The following is an 18,612-nucleotide window of genomic DNA, read 5'->3' as shown; positions in this document are numbered from 1 at the left end:
AAAGTTGAAAGTATCAATGTTAAGCATACAAGGAAGGTTAAAATTATATGGTTGTAATATTAGAGTAGTAATAAATACCTCCTTTAATTTAACAAACGTACTTTGTTGGTCTAATTTTTATTTAAATGAGACATCTTTTTTCAATAGGTTTGTCAATGAGGTAGTAATGTGAGTAAATTAATGAACAAAATTGCAATAATATCTAGCAAGGCCTAAAACTGAGCGGACTTTAGAAGCATCCTTTGGGGTTGGCCAATCCTTTATTTCTTTTACCTTATCTTGCTTGATACGTACACCTTTAAAGGACACCAAATATCCCAAAAAGATGACTTTTGACCTCCAAAGTTTACATTTTGATTGCTTGTAATAGAAACAACTATCTCATAGCCAACACAACACTTCTCATAGATGTTGTTCATGATTTTTAGAAATTTTATTATATATGAGGATATCATTAATAAAAACAACTACGTACTTGTCCAAAAGGTCCCAAAACAATATATTCATCTGACCTATAAAAGAAGTTGGAACATTGGTGATGCCAAAAGGTAAAATTAGCCATTCAAAATGTCTATAGTGCATACAAAATGATGTCTTTTCTATATCCTCTGTTGTAATAGGTATTTACTAATAGCTACTCCAAAGATCTAATTTGCTAAAGATGGTCTCTTGAATGAGGCCTTTCTCTAAAATTTTGTCTAATATCTTTCATAGCTCTTTAAGTTCTTTTAGAACTAGGTAATAAATTGATCGACTTACTGGTTTGGCTCCAAGCAATAGTTCTATTTGAAAAGAAGCACCTTGATTAGGAAGCATGCCACTAAGTAGTTTAGTTGAGAAGACATCTCAATATTTTTGTATGAATTAATATGTCCGTTTTATTCTTTTGGCTATATTGTCCACCACTAATGCAAGGTTTGGAACCACCATATATATTGGTTGCTTATATTGTATTTACTTTTTTATAAAGGTCGCCCCTATGAGTAAGTCTTTGGTTGTAGATTGTCTTTCCTTTTCACTTGATACAAAGGTACAAAGAGTCACTTTGCATCTACCATCTTTAAAAGAGATTGCATTTGCTATCTAATCAATTTTCTTATTTTTTTATTTCTAGCCAAGGCATACCAATGATAATATCATATTTTAGCTTTTTCACCTTGAATCTCTTTCTTAAGACATAGGTGTCAATCAACCTCAAGGTTTCAGCTTCACATGTCTCACTTAATATGTTTTTTTGGTCATCTGCAAGGTATATACTTCTTTCCTTGATTGCTTTAGTTTTAATTTTGAGTTGATTGACAATTTTAGTTGAGATGTAATTTTTTGTAGAGGCACAAACTACAAGCACCCAACATAGTTGTCCTCTTAATAGTCCCGTCAGATGTACTAGTTGATTTTTTTTTATAGTTGTCTAAGGCCATACGATTTATCTTTGAGAGATAGTAGCTATCTTAGTATTGCCCTTTGGGTCCTTTACTAGGGAGCCTCATTTTTCAACTTTATCTCATTATTGATTTCATGAGTTTTGAAACTATAAACTTTTCTTATCTTACTGATGCTTGAATTTTGATGTTTTGAACAACCTCCGATCTGATGATCGAGCTTTGGATAATAGAAGCACAATCTTCTTTGCATCATTGACACTACAAAGGTTTGTATTTGTGATTTGGGTTTTATATAATATAATTAGGGTTAGCAATTTTGGCTAGTTCGTGCAATTGGTGTAACATCTATGACTCAAAATTTGATATTGTTTGGATTATTGGATGTGCTAAGTGTATACAAAATTTTGTGATAATCTAACGGTGTGGTTTAGAGATATCTGGTTTTTAGCACAAGAAGGTTTCGGAAGTTGGCAGTTTGGGGTTGGATAAGATTTCCATGATATCTGGAAATCTACAAGTTGGATCAAGGTAAAATTTTGCTTGGTATTGAAAGACTTGAAGATCAAGTTTCATACTAATTTTGAGTCAAAGTTAATGATTAGAAAAGGAGAAATCACTATTGAGATTTTTTCTTTACTTTTCAAGTTGATGACCGAGTAATATCAGTGTAATATTTGGAGGTTTTCTCACAATTTATAAATTGGATTGGGCTAAAAATTCTTGAGCGTATAGAAGACTTACATTGACAATTGCATGCAAAATTTTATATCAAGTAGATGGTCAAATTAGATGTTATAGCTTGTTAAAGCTCATTGATTAGGATTAGGGCTTATAAGTAAAAATTTAAATTGCTTAAATATGAAAGTAACAAGATAATTGGGATTTATGTATGATTAAGGCTACTAAGAAGAGTATTTTTTTAGCACTTTTGAATTAAATTTTGGATTATATTCTTATCATATGGATGAAACTTATTAGGTTTATTTTTTGGATGTTGGTAAAATACAACTTCACCTTCCATAGCTAGGTGCCTAGTGCATTTCCAAGCAAGACAACACATAATACGATAGCGGCATAGAACTTTGTATTATAGGTCTTGCTTCACAATTTCTAAAATCTATAACATCGGCCCTCTCTGCAATCCTAATTGCCTCTTTAAATGTTTGTGGATCTCTTAATTCCACCTCTTACAGGATCCTAAGTTTCAAACCTCGTAGGAATCAATCCATTATCTCCACCTTTCAAACATTATCAATTTGAAGACATAGGAATTTGAATCAGAAAACATAAACTTGCATCAACTTAAATTATGTAAGATTTGTCAAATAATTGTATGCTATCTTTTCCACATTGATGGACTAAAATTGATTCCTAAACTTGGTTTCAAACTCCTCTCAATCACAAAATTGACCTTCAGCTCCACAGCTTTGAACTCAATGTCACCACCAAATGGCTGTCGTATCTCTCAAATAGTTGGTTGCATATATAATTTCTTCAGTGGTATTTGCCCTAGATAGTTGGAGGTATTATTGCATGTTGAAGAACCATTGATATATATGTATATATATATCTTTTTGTTTTGAAGTCCCAGAGTATATACTAAGTTTATTCAATTTTAGCCTAACAAATGTCAACTGCCTTGTCCTCAAGGCTTCTATTTGCCCTTGCAAAGTAACTATCTAGCCTAAGAAGTATTGTATTTGAGCCTCCATCTAAGATTGCTCTGTCATATCTTCCATGCTGTAATTTCTCTGGTAGATTCTACTATTATAATGCCTTCTCATCTTGCATTTGATTTTTTAAGAGTAACTCGTGGTAGTCTCAATAAAATACCTAATATGACTATAATAATTGATCTTAGACTAGATGATGATTATTGATGCATTACCAAAAATAAACAATCTAATACTTACTTTGATACTAATAAAATATGATCGGTCTATTTCAAGTGTCCAAGATCCTTGTAATCCACAACCACATAAAATCTCATAATAAGATAGGAAAAATTGGATCAAAATCAAATTGTATAAAATTTAACAAATGGGATACAAAAGACAAAACTGAGCAGCAAGAATTAAGACAAAACAGAACAAAACAAAAAGATACAAAATCAAATTGTATTAAGAGAAAGGATCCAAAGCCATACTTGACCAAATGCTCCAAAAGGCCCTAGCCAATCCTATTTATACTTTGTTCTACTACCTTAGAATTTTTAGAATGTTCCTAGGTGGTGGATCCTTCTTACAAGCCTACTTATGCCATAAAATACAATTTTCCTCTATTACTAGATCAACTACAACCTATTGAAAAAGAATCTCATATTAAGAATCAACAACCAAAATGATTAATCTAGATAAACTAGATAATTTTTTTGATACTTGATATTATTTGGGCATCTTCAAATAAAATAATTCCATATATATATATATATATATATATATATCAAAAACAAAACATGAACTATATCTTCAATAATTATGTCTTTTTGTGATTAAAGAATGCCAATTTTTTACAAGTAATTTTTTATAAAAATAATATAGTTTTTGTAAGATACAATATGTCTTACCTAATAATACAATCTTTTATATTATAGTGTAATATTTTTTATGACAATCAAATTATTAAAAATACTAATAAATTAAATTTATATTTGATTATTGAATAAAATCTATTACAAAAATTATTTGGTAATAAAAGATTTAAACTTAATCAAAGTTGAAAAATTCATAAACTCTTAGACAACTAAGTCATTTTATCTGTGTTATAAGACTTCAACACAAACTTTCCTACACTAATAGTTGAACATATGTTTATTATTCTCTAAAATAATAAATATCATAAATATCATTGTGTTGTTTAGGTGAGAACCTCTTCTTTAATAAAACAAAAAGTCTTCTACTACGAGCAAAAAAATCTATCTTCAAATTTTTATTTTGTAAAACAAAGAAAAAAAAAAATATAATAAAAACTTCCAAATTTTCTTCTAATTTCAGAAACTCAAATGAAAAAACAATACAAACAAGAAAAACAAGAAAAACAAACAAACAAACAAAAATAAATAAATAAATAAATAAATAAATAACGTTGTATATTCATCCTAGTCACAACATGAAGACAACCACCAAGTTCTTGCTTACCATGCTTACCATGTTCTCGCAACGTACGTTGCCTCATTTGAATGCCTGCAGATCCTTCTGACCTCTCCGAATTCAGCGAAATCGCTGCGTGCAGCCGACGGATCCGGCTGGAAGGGACTTGAATTCGTCGCGCTGGTCATGTGGCCCAGGCGCCGCACATCCCGTCGCCTTTCGCGGCTACCCAGGCGCTGCAGTTGGGCATTGCGATGCAGGACCGCAGTATATAAGTCCCATGTCACCGGCTGCTGGACAAACTCGGCCGCTGCTCCTAATACTCCAGAAGTCCGTGAACGCGTCGATCCGTGCGACAGACCTCGGTGCTTCAGAACTCGATGGCGAGGAGTGGCCTGCTTCTACTGGGCCTTGTGGTGGCATCGATGTGCCTGGCAATCGCAGGACGTGTTCTGACCGAACCGGCCCGGAAGCTGGCCGGAGCCGGAGACGTGTAAGATGTGGTGAACGCAGCGGAGATGGGCAAGATCGTCCAGCTGACACTGGTCTTCGACCTCACGCAGGTGCCCAAGAGCGTGCAAGGGGTAAGGATGACGGTGTTGGAAAAGGTGGCGGGGAGAGCGAATACGGTAGTGAAGGACGTGCGAATGAAGCTGCGGAGTCCCGCCGCAGTGAGCGTTCAAATGGAGATGATGGGCGGAAAGAGAGAGATCGTGGTGGACTTGAGCAAGGCAGCGACGATGGCGGTGGGAGACATAGTGACAGCGGTGTGTAGATAATTGCTTCTTTTGAATGTTTTTGTTACATTGTTTGTCAAACGAAAAGACCAATATATATTTCTATATATAGTAATTCAGTTTTAGTTTTTTGTTATCTCATATCAAAACCATTAAAATAAGACAATGAAATATTTTATTTGCCTTAGTTAACAATGCCACAAATAGAAAATACATTTGAAGTTTTATGCAATTTGCTATCGATGTTTTGCATATTTATAAAATTTATACCAATTCTCCTGAATAAATCGTAATTTTGAATGTGCCAAAACTAGCTTTTAATCTTCTCTATGATTCCAAAAAGTCACAAATTTCAAACAAACAAAAAAACCAAGATTTTTTTAATTCATTCTGTCCAATCCAAACTGACATTATTACAATTTTGTTTTTAAAAAAAGCAAAAAGAATAAAACAAATCTAACAACTTTTTGTTTTAAAACTTGATGTCACAACACTACATTATGTGTTAGTAAACTTGGGGTAGCAATGAAAAAAAACAAATACCTAGCCACAAACATGACCAGCACACTCTACTCTATTGCTGAAAATATAGGGAGCTATGTAGAGGTAGGTGATCAAGAACAAAAAGATGCATTCACATAGACAAAAGTAGGACTTGCTCTGATGCCATGAAGTCTACATGCCAACCTTCCCACCTTTTAAAAGACACTAATAAAAGAAGACTCGCACCCACAATCGGAACATTTTTTGGCAGACAAGGAATGATGATTCTATGTTTTCACTGTCATAGTGAGTTGTACACACTAATATTTATTTTCTTCCATGTAGAAAGCATGGTACAACTTCTTAAGGTCAGCATTTAAATATCCAAACCATTGCTACAGCATGTTTCATCCAACAAGAATGCCTTCGATGTAAAAGTCTTCTCAGCACATTCCAATTTGCAAGCAATTTCAGACGAAGTATTTCCAGTTCTAGCCACACTTGAACTGCTTCATATCAAACCTGCTTTGCGTTCAATGAGTGCGGTTTTGACACTGGTGTGCCAATCCATCTCATTGTCGTACAAAGCAAGATACACCGTATCTTTCGGACTGTGCAAGCAGAAAATTTCAGTGTCTTTGAACGATTCAATCCCTTGTCTATAATTCGAAGACAAACATACCTGGGCTAGGCAGATCACTATGCCTGCAACCATCAAACTGGACATAACAGCTCTGCATCGCTTCGTTGGCGAAGGAGAACGAGGAAGGCACGAGACAACAGGGTTGCGGGACTTGATGCCATAAAAGCATTGATTCTAGGATATTCACAGTTTATTGCAAAGACAAGAAGATGTGCATATTTTTTCAATGTACTCTTCCAACGAGTTTCAGTATGTTCGGCCTTACGAAATCGAGCATCAAACAATTCACGATACAAGAGCTCCAATCCTTGTCTTCTCCGAGCACAAGCAAAGTCAGCAGGACTAAGAAGAGGCTAGTGGAGCACAAAATAGGAGCACACAAAAAACTATTCCGAAAGTGGGAAGTATCACGAAGGACGGGTTTTCTCTGGATCCTCAGGAACTTCAGATGCATCGCCTTTCTTTGGAGACAAAGAGGGTTGCTCAGATCCTACCGATTCCTCCGTTGTTTTGATTGCGCGAGCCAGGTAGCTTGGCTGATCCTCCCCAGCCATGACCACGTAAGTCAGCTCCACGCTTGTAGTGCACTTCTTGGGATCGGAGTAACCATCTTTGGCACCGAGGTCCACGGCATTCAACCCAGCAGCGTCATGCAGCGCTTCCCCATCCATCTGGGCCTGGGTCTGACGCTCTAGGTCGTTTGCTACCCGCCTGGCATACCTCCTGCGGACTATCAATCTGATGCACAGCCACAGAAGGAAGAGAGTGGTGAACCCTGAGGCGAGCACAATCAAGACCAGCCCCCAAACTGGCACACCCTTCGTTGATGACGATGACGATGATGATGAAGACACTGTTGAGCTTCCCCGCCCACCTGGAGGATAGTTGTAGTAATATCCATCATACGGCCCCCGCCGGTCACCAGGTCCCCGTCCATATTCCATTTGATCGAGGATGTGATTTCTTCTCAGATTGCTAAATGAACTGAAGACAAGTGTTCTGCTCCTCGTGTTTCAGCACCTGTCGAGTTTGAACAATTGACGTGAAGTTCAGTACTGTGTCCAAGCATACTATCTTCCCCATCTTTTCAATTAGCAAGTCTGAGAATCTTGATGTTCACAAAGGTTCGCAGTGTAAGAACTTCAATGAAGACCAATGACATTTCTAACTACACTAACCCCATCTATCGGTGACTACTGTTCTAGTGTCTCGTTTCAGATTCCTTCGAAATTGAACGAGGTCGCGCAACGTCGGACTTCGATACAGCTTTTCGTAAATCAGAACGGAAGGGTGAAACAATGAGCGTTAATTTGGACGATGTTGACACCCTCAGAATACAATTCTCATAACAAAACGGCAATTGTCTACATTTTTGGCATAGTTTTGCGCGGCTGCACGAAACTTAAATCTAACTAAACCCTGGATACTACCTGCTAACATTGTGCATCTCTTTTTTGGCAAAAGGAAAATTAACTGTATCAATTAGAACAATGATGCCTTCTTAAAATTGCACTTTCAAAATGAGAGCAAGGCATCTCGAGTTCATCTATGCACCAAGAGACAGACACCAAAAAGAATGGATGTCAGTAAAATACTTAAAGCACTCACTACGGCTGTAACAGAACAAATTAAGACCACTTGCCTGCAGGTGGAGACAGCCGCATGGGAAGAATCAAACCTAGAGCCATAGCTGCAAAACTGTGAACCAAATTAAATCCATATTTCCAAAGGCAGCTTTCTGCTTCACAGTCAACGGTGTCCAAATCCGCAAGTTCTTCACCTCCCTTCTCAACTTCCCCGGCTCTGGGAGCGCTCTGAAACCTCGAAAGATCCCATCAAGAAATTATCTACAATTCAGTGCACTCAAGAAGAATTGGTACTCACCAGCCTTCCTAACAATCCAAGCTCGTGTCGAGCAAACGCCCTCATGTCGACTGAATCAAGAGAGTAGTGGAGAACAATCTTAGGAAGCAGTTTCATGCTCGCACCTATGGAAATTCCGTACTCTGACAATTTTCGCCCTGCCGATGGAGCAGGACCGCTGCCTTTGGTCCAACCAGGATCCAAGACTAAGTCACAAATGTAAGCTCGTCTTTAAAGGTCGTCAACATCTGACATCTTTCAATTCCCACCGTCAAAGACTGAAACAATCGTCAAGCGACAACCCACAAAAGCAGCTCTTACTGAAGAAAGGTCATCGTTCAGCGTCCCAAAGTTCGGGATTCCCTAGCATCTGCCAACAGAAATCACTGTTCACTTGAATTGGTGAGAGTGCTGAGGAACGTGACTTGTGTATTATCATCCAATCCGCAGCCACGTATCCACAATATTCTAGTTTAAGAGACTGTCGTTGAACTTAGACTGTGGAGACACAGTAACATGCGCACTTCATTGAAAATTAGATCCGCTGCACTGTTGTGCATTTACTTTTTGATCAAGAACAGGGTACAGGAAGATTGCGGGTCGTCTGCAGTGGCTGCTGCTACTACTACACTCACACACCATCATTGGCTGCTGCTACTATTATACTGATAATACAAGATGGTATGCTCCATGACAGTTAGACATGGAAGCACTTCCCTCTGACTGTTGAGGATGGCCAGGAATTGGTGGGAAGGATGGAGCAACATTGTAGCCTCTCACTCTTCACTAAATATGAAAGACGCAATGGAATAGAGGTAGTTAAAATCCCACCCCGTCGAATCATCGTCAGGGTCTGGGCTTGGCATCATTGGAAAGAGGCCCATCGAATTGCCGCTTCACCTATGAAACCAAGGAGCTTACTCCTACCTAAAAGTGTCCGTCAACAAGTTTGTCTCATCACTGAACGGATCGGGAAATGTCAGCATGGATCTTGGTTTTGAAAAAAACTGCTTGGTTGCCAAGTTGCCTAGATGCAAACGGGATCAACGCTGAAAGCAAGGCATCCGGGCATTCTTCATGCGGTAGATGTCCACAATTTGGTATTGCCAGTAGCCTCTGCAGATGACCAGAAACGAGTCAAAAACATATCTATGTAGAGAAAGTCGAAGATAAAACTGCATTGCAGCTATTTTACATACACACATTCAACGCTTTATGCGACAACAAATATGTTAAGAGACGCACCGAGCTTGGAAGCTGAGAAGTCAAAGATTGGGCAGATTTTATGGGCACCAGGTTATCTTGAATCCCCGCCACAACCAAGGCAGGCAAATCCGCCATACATCGCAATAACTCAGCCGCACTTGAGGTAGACAACCCCATAGTAGCCTTGCTAACCTCGGACAAGGCCTTGTCCCAGTTTTCGACGTGCAACGGCGCCTACAAAAACAAACAAGTAAAAATTTAAACACAGCTGCTATCAATACCAGTGCCTCCAACTTGACAAGATATTACGTACAGGAATTTTAAAAATCTCACGAATCAGGTTCTCAAAAGCTTAGTAAATGCATTACAGAAATGATTCAGGAATGTAAATCCAACCTTGTAAAGATCCAAAGTCTCTGAGGTGAGCTTCGAAGAATCATGCCAGGCACGACGAGTAGTAACCTGCGCAATTTCTGAGCGCAGAAGCAACCTCAGCATGTGACGCCCAAGAGTTGTGTGCAACAATACTCGAGCAAATGATGGAACAACCTCTCTTGCAAGACTAACACACACCAGGACCAATCCTTTCACTTCAACCTGAAGTTCACAGCACGACCCAAAACATTGGTTAGACAGCTAAAGACTCTTTTTAACGCAAAACCACTGAATACATAGCTGGGTAGAGGACTCGGCACAAGCAAGCAGATGAGAGGCAACATCGATAATGGACTTTCCAGTCTAACCTGTATAGAATCTCTCGACTTCAAAGCCTGGGCAGCGGCCATGAGCGCAAGCAGTCCTCCATCAGAATGACCGACTAGAACAACTGAGGTCAGCCCCAACTGCTTGCAAAAGGCAAAGAGCAAACCCACCTGCACCCATGACACAAATGTCATATTTCGAAATATGGTTTGCTTCAAAAAGCCTACCACGTGGCCATTTCCCCCGTGAGAAGGATACTTAGCACAGTAGAATGGTGTAGCATGTCTACCTGTGTCTGCAGTTCGTAAGGGTTTGGCAGTCCTTTCGGTTCCCACTCAGTTCTTCGAGGCCGAATTGTGAGTCCCCACCCAGGTCGATCGAAGGCAACAACCCTACAACCAACTTCCCTGGCTATGGTGCCCATGACATGCCTCCATGAAAATACCCCACCGCCAAAACCATGAATGAAAATAACCGCAGAAGTTTTTCCATTAAACTCGCTACTTTCAGTATTCGATGGGACCGAGGGCATAATCTCTGATCCGTTGCGAGTTTGGTGCAGGCTTGCAGGCCATTCATGAGGAGCTGGTGGAATATTTCCCCAAGATGAGGATACACAAGTCAAGAAGTTATAATCGCCTGCACCATCCCTCGAAATCGGTGTATCAACAGACGTAGGCGAAGTCTCGATGATAGACGGCCGGGCAAGTGGGTTCCACGTTGTCGAAAAACCAGATGAATCTTTGGAAGATGAGCTGTGTGGGTGTGGAAACACTTCGAGGCTCTCATAACTATTTCTCAAGGGAATTTTATTGAGCAAACTACCCTCAATTAATTTGTAATGCACGAGAACCCCCCTCACATCCATAAACAAACTATCATAATCTGCAAGCAGATGAGCCGGCAAATCATTTTCCTCCTGTTGAAGATTGGTTATCAAATTACTCTCCAAATCGTTTCTCCTGAGAAATTTTGGTGAAAATGCTCGAGAAACACGCTGGTATCCATTCATTGAAATCTTGCTGCTCGAAACCTGCTAAAAAGACACGAGCTGACGATTAGCACCTATCGTAAGCAAAAAAGTCAACAATGCACACACATCCGTTACTCTACTTCTGAAAAGCGCCTGACTATCCAAAAAGTGAAAAACCGACATGGAACAAGAAGTTTTGCACGTGTTACACCGTTACTTACCCCATCCAGATCTATTTTCCTCAAATACAGCTTGCGACGAGCCTGACACCTTGTCTTATAAGCTACAAAAATGTGCACAATTGCGAACACGGCTGATGCGACCAGAAGCAACGGCAGGCCCATTTTGTATCTTCTTTCGACCGCCAGCGTTGGAGTTCCGGTGGAGACATAGAAATTCTCGTACATACAAGCCTTGACTGATAGAAGCACGGTAGTACAAATCCCGGATATGATAGTGATACACAAGTAAGGAGCATGGCAGAGACTCGGAACACCGCAAAGAGCATGGGCGCCTGCGAGTGAGCTGAAACATAAGGAACGACAACGGGAACTTGAAAAGCGTGAAAACGGAAACGTGAAATGAACGAAACGTGCTAGATGGGTGTTACAAAGGAATGTGAGCTCTGTATTCAGAATATAACTTACATAGAGCAGCAACAGAGCGGCCCAAGGACAGAAGCGGGATGTCCACAAGAGAACCCCTACAACCGCAAGTTGCCAAGTCTGCTCGGAATGTGAAACAAGAAGAGCAGCAGGTGAAAGTGGAGAGAACGATGCCAATGTCTAAGATGGAAACGAGAATGGGGCCTGATGGCACAATCAGTGACCCCACCATGTTTATCAGGAAAAACAACGTCCTCCCAGTTCTTTTGAGACTATCCATGCTGCTCCTCCCTGCTCCTCTTCCTGAATCCATGGTGAGGAACCTCCAGGGGACGCCTGAGAATTAGTCGGTGGCGCAAAACATGCCAATCTCTCTACCGCGAAAACTCTTGCAATCGTAGCTCCGCTTATGGTGAACCCGCTTCAGAAGAATTAACCACCACGGACAACGATACCGTGCAATCGAGCTTGGATCAATAATTTATGTTTACAGTAAAGCTGCGTATGAAGTGCTGTCGAGAGGATTCGCAACTCCTGGCAAATCCAGCAGCGCACTGCTCCAATTGTCTGTATGCCCTTTCTATATCCGATCGAGTATCTTCAAGTTGGCGTGCTCCAAAAAAAAAAAACAGATGGGCAGTAGTATTGATCCTTCGATGGTGTAGCCAGGGGCGAAACTTAGCTAATCAAACCCTTGTGCTATTGAAAATCAGATCCATTACCATTATCTTTTAGTAAGTTAATGAATCTTTTAGCGATGATCCCAATTACTACGAAGCTTGCAGCACGGTAAAGCTGAGAAAACTGAAACTGATCAAGCGCTGTTGATCGAAATTCGACCTCTATCTTAAAACCCCTGCACTTACATAAAATATTCACACGAACAGTAACTGAGGCCCTAAATGACTTCTCCCTACTTCGCGTCCAGAAGCATGATCGGCAAGTAAGCGATTCAAAATACGATTTAATTCCGCCTAATGTCTCACACTAGATAATGACTAGCTACGCGGTCAACCAAGACCAATTTCCAGGTGCGATGTCGGAAAATCAACACGAAATCCAAACGACTTCTTAAACGAATTCGAAAATTTAACGAAATTTCCTGATCCTAATGAATTTATCTAGAAACGACCAAGCTCTAGTTGAGCCCAATATAAGTCCGACTTATGACACTACCCGCTTAAGAATAATTCGTGGCAGAATTCTGCGAATGGTCGTGGTAGTGGCGAAATTTGTAGGTAAGGACTTTATTGGGGCATGAAGGAGAGCCACCAATGCAACTGCTTCGAAACACTCACACCACTCCCCCTTCGTCTTTTAAGACTAGGAACTGAGTTGGACTTGTCCTTAAGGACGGCCGGGCCTACTATATCTTGCCCAATGAAAGGTCAAAGTCCTAGACGTGACCGAAAAACTGATTGCTTACACACCAGCAACAAGCACTCGATCCAAAGCACTCACAATTGCACCACGCTGCTACAGCAACGGTTGCTTCATCGCATCAACACACCTCTCTGAGAACCCAGGAGGAAGTAGAAGAAGAAGAAGAAGAAATCTCTCGCACACGGAACCAAGCTCATTGCCTCCACCAGCACTCGCAATCCTGATTCCGACGATACGCGCCCTTCCACGACCTGCTGAGAAAGCGTCTGTGCCGAACAGACACGGCAATCCACATGCTCCAAAGGTCTCCCACTCTCGTACACAGCTCCTTCAGGCTTGAAAATTTGCTGTGAACTACAGGCGCACAATCGCGCGAGCGGGGAGGGAACTATCAGAACATGTGGGAAGTTGTTCTTCAACCAACGTACGATTCAACCAGAGTGACAGGCCAATACCAAACTATTCTGGAGTATGTATACCCACCTCTCGGATGAGCGCTCAACAGAGCGGATTTTACAGCGTCGTCGCAGCGCTCCGTGCATCGGGACCGACGTCGGCCAGTGTTACGGAGCAGGGTCGCGACGCGGCTGCCTGATCGAAGACAAAGTTGGAATTCAGGGACTCGGCCTTAATGGAGGCCTAACGGCTCCTGGCGGGGATTTCACTCTCCGTGGGTGTGAGTCTTCTTGAGTTGCCATTAAGATTTCGTGCAGTGGATCTTCTCAATCGTGTGCTAAATTTGGAAGTATGAAGAAGTTGAAATCTTTCAATTTTTTGAATAAAATGAATAGAATTAAAATGTTAGTTATGAATTTTGTAAGGACATGTGTCGAATGCAGATAATTGATTTATAAATGTATATATATATATATATATATATATCCATATAAGTTGAATTCGGTTTTGTTTATATTTTTATTGGAAAAACCAAAAAAATATATTTGTATCAACATTATTTTAAATCAAATTGAAAGAAAACTAAGGGAATGTTAAAGCGACCCACCTTTATACTAAATTGACCTACCCTATTTTAAACCATCATTAGAAGAAAAAATCATGGTTATCAAACTTAGCCTGATCTCAACTCTTGCTTCTTCTGTTTCCATCTTCCATCCCAACTTCCTTGTTCTTTCTTAGAGATTTTGCCATTATACTATACAACAAGAGAGTTGATACAAACTTGTGTGTTTTACCACATAGTTTGATGTATAGGTTGCTAGGATAAGACACAATGTGGAATATATTGTTCAATTAAAAGTTGATCTAGAAGGATATTGTATGCCTTTACTATTCAAGCTTCAGAATGAGTTTCTCAGTAAGTTCTTACTCTAAGCTATCATGATGAATAGAAGAGATGAATGTACACAAGAGTAACATCCTACACTCCCTTCTATTCTCATCACAATTCTTACTTCATATAGTTCTAAAGTCCTTTCCAGTAATGGTACTTCTACAATATATTCTTGCCTTAAATCTACTGAAGTAATTTGATCAAGTATTCTACTTTCTAACTTCTAAAGTGCTTTAGATTTTAATTAGATTTATGGTTGGTTTTGTAGAATTTCAATTATTATTTTTGGTGTTCTAGTATTTTCTTTCTTTGTTTCAATTTGTTCTTGTTGTATTACTTTCTTATATTATTGTATTATATTATCATATTATGTATCTTCTTACTTGAGAATGCATTGGGCACCAAGCTATGGGAGGTAAATAGAAATGCAACAACAATCCTATCAATTCTAATAAAATCTTAAATAAACTTTAAATAAACCTTAATAATTTCAATCAAACTTTAACCGATTCAAAATAAATTTAAAAGAAGTTACAATAGAAATACATGAAGTCCTAAATTACTTTCAAAGACAAATTACAAGAAATTTCAAATAAATAAAAAAATAAAATTTTAAAGATATAACAATAATCTTAAAGAAATACTAAAAATAAAAACTTTTAAAGTAATAATAAAAAATCCTAAATAAATACTAATAATAATTTTTAAAATAAATCCTAATCAAATCCTAATTTAATCTTAATTAAAATCTTAATGAACCTTAACCAAATCTTAGATCAAACTCTCATGAAATCCTAATGAAATCCTAATAAAATCTTAGACAAACCTTAGATAAATCCTAATCAATTCCTAGTCAAATCTTAATCAAATTCTAATTAAATATTAATGAAATCCAAATAAAACCTTAAATCTTAATCAAATCTTAATCAAATATTAGATCCTAAATTAATCCTAATCAATCCTTAATCAAATCCTAAATCTTAACCAATATTCTTAATAACCCTATAACATATTAAAATTTTAATAACAAATGATTGAACCATTGATTTCAACTCAAATCTTGCATACCTTGTAATAACTAAATTAGTAACAAGTACAAAAATTTTGAAGAAGATCACACATACCAAATATATGATAAACCCTAAAATCTGCTTGGATATTTATTGGCATCCTTTTCCAATCTTAATGCTAATCTCTTTGAGCCAAAATCTCTTAATTCTATTATTAAAAATCTTTTAAGATTCACATATATGATAAAAATTAAGTCTACTATCCATATATATAAATTTCACCTCAATCTAACAAGCAAATTTTTTCCATATGTAAATCCTTTTATATTTTACAAAATCAGATTCATTGAATACAACCTTGACTTTGCAAAGGTCTTATAAAATCATTGCAAATTCAAACTAATCAAATCTAATACTCAAAAAAATCCTACAAAGTCTTCTTTCAATTCTCCCTTTCTAATATGCAAAAGAACCTTCAAGTCGCCATAGGTTCATAATTATGTGCTTTGGGGTGTGATTTCAAATTAGGTTGATTACCAGTCCTTTCCAGGTATCAATTTTTAGTAATTTGAAGTAAGATTTACTTTAATCTATTGTTAACTCTCTTTTAAGCATGTCAATATTAATTTCTTATCTCATTTACTTTGATTTGTCTCATTTATGCCTCTACAAATTAAATAGAAGCTCTTTCTACAAAAGGCAGTATTAAGACTAAATTTTTTACTATCTTTCTATCATTTATCATTATTTTTCTATTATATCTTTCCACTACATTCTTCTAAAATAAAATCCATTTTATTTTTATTTTTTTATCATATAGTCATGTTACTACATGATATTTACCTCCTTTAAACATATGCATCCTTTGATATGTATCAAATAATTCAAATCTTGTTTGGTTTATATCATATTTTCCATTTCTTCATCAAATTCTTCTTTATTATTTTTCCTATTCAAGTCAAAATCATCTTCTTGTCTTAAAAGATTTGTATCTTCAACAAGATCTTTTATATTTATTTTTATTTAACTTTGTTTGAATATCTTCACTCGCTTTGTAATTAATATTTTTAACCTTGTTTAATCCAGCTCTTATAATGAATAAGTTGCATTGTTAAAAATAATTGTTATCACATATGGTCTAAACTATAATTTAGAATTTTTTTTTAAAAAATGCTATGTTGATTGTTCAAGCTACTATCATAGACTAGAATCCAATCACCTTCTTCAATTTCTTTAGGTCTAAATCAATGTTACTTATGAAACCGTGCCTTATTTTGTAACCTTGCCTTTTTTAATCTTTTTAATATTAATTGCACAACCTCTCATTTTTGCTTAAGTTGTTGAATTCTAATAGCTAAAAGTTATTTTATTGTTAATTTATCTTCTCATAGTAGCATACTCCAAATAAAAACTTTCTTTTCAATTAGCATAATAAGTTTTTGATCTTTTCATTATAAGCTTTAAATAATGCTTTTATAATTGGTAGATGATAACATTCACTTTTTGTATTTAATTCAAGATTATAAGCGGTAGTCAATAATAACTTTATTCTACATCTTTCAAAAAATTTATGAGCTTCTTATCCATTTTATTCTCCACAATTTGTAGTGATTATTCCAACACATCTATAGCAACAAATAACATCTTCTAGAAAATTGCCACAAATCTCTTTTGTAAAATTTATTTTCAATGTTCTATCTTCTACTTGGTTTAATAAATCTTCACGAGTCAAGACCAAATATCTCATTTGTCATAATCCAATTGATATAATAATCAAATCAACAAACAATTTAAAATGATTAGCCAAAGAATATGTTGAATGTAAGCCATCTCAATGTTATATATTAGAATATTCTTAATAAATTTTACATGATTCTAAAAATAAAATCACATCTCAATATATATTTTTTCACTAATATCATTCTTTAAGTTTAATAAAAGTAGCCCAAATTTGACTATGTCCTATCCATAAACTATTATAAAATTATTTTAATAATTTTTTTTGCTCTTCTTTATTGCCTATCATTTATTGTGGCATGCCAATTTATTTTTTTGATATCTTTCTTAAAAACTTTTCTGAAGCAAAAATCCATATGATTTTTTTATTTTTTTTATTTTTTTTATTTTTTTTTATTTCTTTAAATTTTTTCATAGACCAATTTTTTTATTTAATCAAGGTACTCAAAGAATAATCAATATAAAATAATTCTATTTCATAAAACTCTTCAAAAAATAAGTTGTTTTTTTTGCTAAGATTTGAAATTGAATAGAATTTGATCCTACATCATCAATGTCTTCAACCATTTTGTCTTTTCTTTCATATCTTGCTTGAGACAACATATCCGCCACTAAATGGTCCTTTCCAATAACATACTTAAATTTTGGATTTAATGTTTTGACATAAGAAATCCATTGTAGCATTGCAATATCTAGTATTGAACAATAAGTAATCATTCCAAGTAATGGCAAGAAATTTGTTTCAATTACTACTACTATATCAATAAAATAATCATTTTTAGCTTTCATAGCCAAAAAAACCCTCCATAGTTTTCTTTTGACTTGCAAATATGTACGTTAATAAATACTTGAAACTTTAGGTCTAAATCAAACTATAAATCTATTTCTACTTAAATCTTCTTTATTCACAAACCATCTAATAGCAATTGAATTAATATCTATAGTAAGTACTATTTGTCTATTACACTCATAATCAACTCTTCTTAAAATTGGAGGTGTCAACAATAATACCTTTAGTTTTTGCACTACTTCAATATTTTTTTTATTTATTTATTAATTTATTTATTTTCTTCTATTTAAATCTATAAACTTTATGTAATAAATCATACAATGGATTTGCTATATGAACATATTGAGGAATCCATATACAATAAGATATACAAGCTCTTAAAAATTTGTGTACTTCTATTAAAAAGTTATATATATCATTCATCCTTCCAATTGCATCAACTTTATTTAGATCTGATTTTCTTCTATAAAATCTACACAAATGTCCAATAATGATAACTTCTTATATTTTAAATATAGATATTTTTCTTAAAAGTATAAAAAGAACTTTTTTAAGTCAAGATAAAATCTTTTTACAATCTTGTATATAATCAATAATATACTTGTGACACCATTTCTTATCTAAACTTTCAACTTTTTTTCCTCTTTTACATCCTTTGATAGAAACATCATCTATAAAAGGCATAGTTTTTTTTAAGAATGAAGTCTTTCAATAT

The 18,612-nt window shown here is 36.2% G+C and overlaps 3 protein-coding genes across 8 annotated transcripts; all 3 read right to left on the bottom strand.

Moving 5' to 3' along the window:
• Positions 1–6,505: 6,505 nt before the first annotated feature.
• On the bottom strand, positions 6,506–8,260 carry LOC112278441 (uncharacterized). Of its 4 annotated transcripts, none has more exons than XM_024511949.3 (3): positions 8,222–8,260; positions 7,980–8,035; positions 6,506–7,357 (listed from the first exon to the last, which is right to left on the bottom strand). In XM_024511949.3, the coding sequence occupies exon 3, from the start codon at positions 7,279–7,281 to the stop codon at positions 6,745–6,747; it is 537 nt and encodes a 178-aa protein (XP_024367717.1). In that variant the 5' UTR covers positions 7,282–7,357; positions 7,980–8,035; positions 8,222–8,260; the 3' UTR covers positions 6,506–6,744. The 4 variants fall into 4 exon arrangements, with proteins under 4 accessions (XP_024367717.1, XP_024367716.1, XP_073388131.1 ...); XM_024511948.3 differs by having other exon boundaries at positions 7,980–8,027; XM_073532030.2 differs by having other exon boundaries at positions 7,980–8,260.
• A 468-nt stretch (positions 8,261–8,728) lies between these two features.
• On the bottom strand, positions 8,729–12,931 carry LOC112278440 (uncharacterized). 3 transcript variants are annotated; one of them, XM_024511944.3, is made up of 7 exons: positions 11,729–12,931; positions 11,303–11,595; positions 10,398–11,141; positions 10,150–10,278; positions 9,803–10,003; positions 9,446–9,640; positions 8,729–9,316 (listed from the first exon to the last, which is right to left on the bottom strand). In XM_024511944.3, exons 1-7 carry the CDS (start codon positions 11,997–11,999, stop codon positions 9,158–9,160), a joined length of 1,992 nt encoding a protein of 663 aa, XP_024367712.1. In that variant the 5' UTR covers positions 12,000–12,931; the 3' UTR covers positions 8,729–9,157. The 3 variants fall into 3 exon arrangements, with proteins under 3 accessions (XP_024367712.1, XP_024367714.1, XP_024367715.1); XM_024511946.3 differs by having other exon boundaries at positions 9,803–9,879; positions 11,729–12,839; XM_024511947.3 differs by having other exon boundaries at positions 11,303–11,606; positions 11,729–12,150.
• A 103-nt stretch (positions 12,932–13,034) lies between these two features.
• On the bottom strand, positions 13,035–13,683 carry LOC141045038 (uncharacterized). The gene is made up of 2 exons (XM_073532031.2): positions 13,553–13,683; positions 13,035–13,423 (listed from the first exon to the last, which is right to left on the bottom strand). The coding sequence occupies exons 1-2, from the start codon at positions 13,609–13,611 to the stop codon at positions 13,180–13,182; spliced, it is 303 nt and encodes a 100-aa protein (XP_073388132.1). The 5' UTR covers positions 13,612–13,683; the 3' UTR covers positions 13,035–13,179.
• Between the last annotated feature and the right edge of the window lie 4,929 nt (positions 13,684–18,612).

The sequence above is a fragment of the Physcomitrium patens genome, chromosome 25 (assembly GCF_059467195.1).
Source record: "Physcomitrium patens ecotype Gransden chromosome 25, ASM5946719v1, whole genome shotgun sequence".
NCBI lineage: Eukaryota > Viridiplantae > Streptophyta > Bryopsida > Funariales > Funariaceae > Physcomitrium > Physcomitrium patens.
The sequence above is the reverse complement of the archived record's forward strand: the minus strand, read 5'-3'. Positions and strand labels throughout refer to the sequence as shown.

Coding starts and splice junctions, on each gene's coding strand:
- LOC112278441 (XM_073532030.2), bottom strand. CDS start 7,281: ATGGAATATGGACGGGGACCTGGTGACCGGCGGGGGCCGTATGATGGA.
- LOC112278440 (XM_024511944.3), bottom strand. CDS start 11,999: ATGGATTCAGGAAGAGGAGCAGGGAGGAGCAGCATGGATAGTCTCAAA. Junction 11,142..11,302: donor GGAAAATAGATCTGGATGGG/GTAAGTAACGGT, acceptor TCTTTTTAGCAG/GTTTCGAGCAGCAAGATTTC. Junction 9,641..9,802: donor AGACTTTGGATCTTTACAAG/GTTGGATTTACA, acceptor TTGTTTTTGTAG/GCGCCGTTGCACGTCGAAAA.
- LOC141045038 (XM_073532031.2), bottom strand. CDS start 13,611: ATGCACGGAGCGCTGCGACGACGCTGTAAAATCCGCTCTGTTGAGCGC. Junction 13,424..13,552: donor GTTGAGCGCTCATCCGAGAG/GTGGGTATACAT, acceptor GTGCGCCTGTAG/TTCACAGCAAATTTTCAAGC.